Below are 3,763 nucleotides of genomic sequence, written 5' to 3'. Positions count from 1 at the left end.
AAGGGTCTCGCTGCAATTCCCCCAGAAGATCTGTGAGATTCATGTCTATTTTCTGTACTGGCTGCAAGAATCTGCAAAACAAAATTAAATAAAAAGCCATTTATTTGTGGGTGAGTGTTTAAGAAACAAACTATCCACTTTCTTTCTTTTTTAATTTTAGAGAGGAAGAGAGAGAGAAACATCTATTGGTTGCCTCTGTGCCCCGAAGGGGGCTGAACTCACAACCGAGGCATGTGCCCTCGGGAATCAAACCCGAGACCTTTCGGTATATGGGATAATGCCAAATAACTGAGCCACATCATACAGGGCCATCCATTTTCTTAAAAACACAGAAAAATAATTTGAATACAGGATACACCAATGGTTCTCAAAACTATTATGTACATCAGAAGCAGTAGGAGTGCTTGTTTTAACACACATTGCTGTTTTAACACTCAGTTGTTTCAGAAAATCTGGGGTGGGCCCAGGAATCTGCATTTCAAACAAGTTCCCAGGAGATGCTGACACTACTGGTCCAGGAACCACACTTTTGCGTACAACTGCTATAAATGAAACAGTCAAACCAAATATTACTTCAGGACTATATCTTTCATTTGCCAATCTAGTAAGTATTAAGGTTATTGAAATAATTATGAGAAGAGATGTCAACTCAATTTTAGTAATACCTCCTCTGATTTGAGAGTTTAGGGGGAAAAGCAACCTCTAAGGGTAAGACAGCAAAATGAAAAGCTTTTGAGGCTATTTTTTTTTGCCCGCCCTCAACCACAAAATTCAGTTTTTCCGAACTTAAAAACAGAAACTCAGGAATATATCAAAACTATAGGAATATATCAAAACTATAGTAAATCCTTACATTGTAATGATGAGAAACCAACTATTTTACTAGTAATGACATAATTCTGTCTCAACTCTTTAAAAAGTATACTAATGCAACCTACTTATATTCCAAAAAATATTTAATAGTATCATTGAATGTCTATGTTCAAGTTAAGGGTAAGGAATGCTTAAAATAGCTGCATGCATTGTCAAATTCTCTTTGTCATATTTAATTATTACCTATTAGAAGGAGGTGGCTGCTGTACCTGAGGACCACGTGTTGCTTGAGTAACGGGTACTTTAGAGAGCCCCAGCATTTCCTGTAAAGAGATTACTTCTGTGATATCCATACAATTACTCCTAAAAGATATCTCAACAATTTACCATGTACAAGGTTCTGTGTTAGGTATTAGGAACCCAAAAGTAAAGAAAAAAAGTCTCTTTCCTCAAAAAGCAAAATGTCTAGCCCAAAGCAGCCATAGGTGACCTCTGAAAATGGTTTGCTATTCACTAGACCCAGAAAACCCCACGAAATCATGCAAATCAACAAAATCTTCGTGCTCACTTTAAGAACACTTACGAAACTGCCCAGGCCATCAAGGGTAAGCATATTCGAAAAGTCACCAAGTATCTGAAGGATGTCACCTTAAAGAAGCAGTGTGGCATTCCGTCATTACAATAATGGAGTTGGTAAGTGTGCTCAGGAGAAACAGTGGAATTGGACACAGGGTTGGTGGCCCAAAGAGAGTGCTAAATTTTTGCTGCACATGCGTAAAAATGCTGAGAGCAATGCTGAATTTAAGGGTTTAGATGTAGACTCTCTGATCATTGGGCACATTCAGGTGAACAAAGCTCCCAAGATGCGGCATAGAACCTACAGAGCCCATGGGTGGATTAACCCATACATGAGCTCTCCCTGCCACACTGAGATGATTCTTACAGAAAATGAGCAGATTGTTCCTAAACCAGAAGAGAAGGTTGCACAAAAGAAAAAGATATCCCAGAAGAAACTGAAGAAACAAAATCTTATGGCCCTGGAGTAAATCAGCATAGAATAAATCTAAAAAAAGTGAAAAAAGAAAAAAAAAGAAAGCAAAATGTCTAGTTGGGGAGACTATCAGGTAAACATTAACAGTACATTGAAATAACCATCAAAAAAGAGCAAAGTAGCCCTAGCCAGGTAGGTCAGTTGGTTAGAACGTTGTCCCAATACACTAACGTTGCGGGTTCGATCACCAGTCAAGGCACGTACCAGAATCAACCAATGGATGCATAAATAAATGGAACAAGGTGAGATCTCTCTCTCTCTCTCTCTTTCAAATCAATTTTTTAAAAAGAGAGAGCAAAGTACAATGTGCTATGTGAGCAACGAAGAGGGAGCTCAGAAATACTTTATTTCTAATTAATAGTAAAATTAAGTTACTGTGTAACTTGAATGACTATATTCCTTAACTTGTATTCATTCATCCCTGTTCTGTGCCAGACATCTAATGGTGAAAAAATATATAGTTCCTGACCTTACAGAAATTAAAATCTGGTGACAGAAACAGAGTTAATTAATTAAGTCAAATCATTAACTATAAAATTGCAATTGTAGTAAGTGTTATGCAGGAGAAATATATAGCATCATAAAAAGGTGGTTATAAGGTACATGTGCTTTGTTAATGTTCTGACTTAATGCCTAACCAAACTGCTACTTTGGTTTTTTAATTTTAGAAGTGTGCACGATTTCTCTCTAAACATTTGGAAATGTTATTTTACTAAAGTTTTCTTGAATATGGAAATGCTTAGTCATGAAGAGAGTAAAAGCATATAACAAAAAATCAGAACATCTAAAGATTTGCAAAGAAAAATGATTAAACTAATCTTGCAGCATTTCCTATACTGCTAGCAGAAACAGCAACTTTTTACTGAAGACTTATTATGTGCTAAAGTCTTTGTGTATACTATTTCCTCACAAAACAATAATGAAGTAGATTTCTTAGTCCCTACTTTACAAATGAAAACTGACACTCAGAAAGACTAAGTAATTCGCATAAGATTCCACAACTAGTAAGTGACAAAGCAAGATATTAACCCAGGTTTTGCTACAAAACCCCATAATAGTTATACTATACTGAGTGTTCACAAATTATTTCATTTAGTACTAATAATAGCTCTGCAAAATGGTTACTGTTTATACCTTTCCACAGAGGATGAGAAAAAGCAAAGAGATCCATCCAATAGCACACAACTTAGGTAAGTTTAAGACTTAAATCCAGGACTATTTGGGGAGCAAAGACCAGATTCTTCCTTTAAAAATTTTTTATTGATTAACTTTAGAGAGAGAAGAGGGGTGGAGAAAGGGGAAGAGAGAGAAAGAAATATGGATTTGTTGTTCCCACTTATTGATGCATTCATTGGTTGATTCTTGTATGTACCCTGACTGGGGATCGAACCCACATCCTTGGTGTATGGGATGCTCTAACCAACTGAGCTATGCAGCTAGGGCTAAGACCAGACTCTTTTCAACTTGACGCTTATCAAGAGATAGAAGATAAAAAAATTTTAATGGAGAAAAGAAAAATGTTATAAGAATTTACTGCCTATTGCAAAAAGGCAGATTTTTTGTGTTACATATGTATTATATAACTTAAGTAAAATATACTCTATAATCAGAACTAACATTTAGCCACTTTAAATAAATTAACAATTAAAAATAACAACAAATACATAAAGGCACAATCTATTTCATTCTCATGACCACCCTATAAGGTAATCACTGTTCTTATCTCCCTTTTACAATTGAAAAAAGTAAGGCACAGAGAGGTTATAACTTGCCCACTTTCTCTCTTGTCTCATGTAAGGTATTCTACTCCCTGTGCTCCTGAAGGAATCCCTACCATGTCTTCTGAAACCTCACTCTCTCATCTCGCCCTGCTTTCACCCACCCTCTTTTCTCTTTCCC

At 36.1% G+C, this 3,763-nt stretch overlaps 1 protein-coding gene and 1 pseudogene across 1 annotated transcript in view; one reads left to right on the top strand and one right to left on the bottom strand.

Moving 5' to 3' along the window:
• SEC23A (Sec23 homolog A, COPII coat complex component) overlaps positions 1-3,763 on the bottom strand; it is a 56,409-nt gene that overhangs the window by 47,181 nt on the left and 5,465 nt on the right. The window contains exons 5-6 of the mRNA XM_006757738.2: positions 1,057-1,136; positions 2-71 (exon numbers count right to left, since the gene is read on the bottom strand). Coding sequence (XP_006757801.1) covers positions 2-71; positions 1,057-1,136 — 150 coding nt within the window. The remainder of the gene's footprint in view (position 1; positions 72-1,056; positions 1,137-3,763) is intronic.
• On the top strand, positions 1,312-1,887 carry LOC107182122 (annotated as a pseudogene).

The sequence above is a fragment of the Myotis davidii genome, unplaced genomic scaffold, assembly GCF_000327345.1.
Source record: "Myotis davidii unplaced genomic scaffold, ASM32734v1 scaffold273, whole genome shotgun sequence".
In the NCBI taxonomy this organism is placed as follows: domain Eukaryota; kingdom Metazoa; phylum Chordata; class Mammalia; order Chiroptera; family Vespertilionidae; genus Myotis; species Myotis davidii.
Note: the sequence above shows the minus strand (reverse complement) of the source record. Positions and strands in the feature narration are given on the sequence as shown.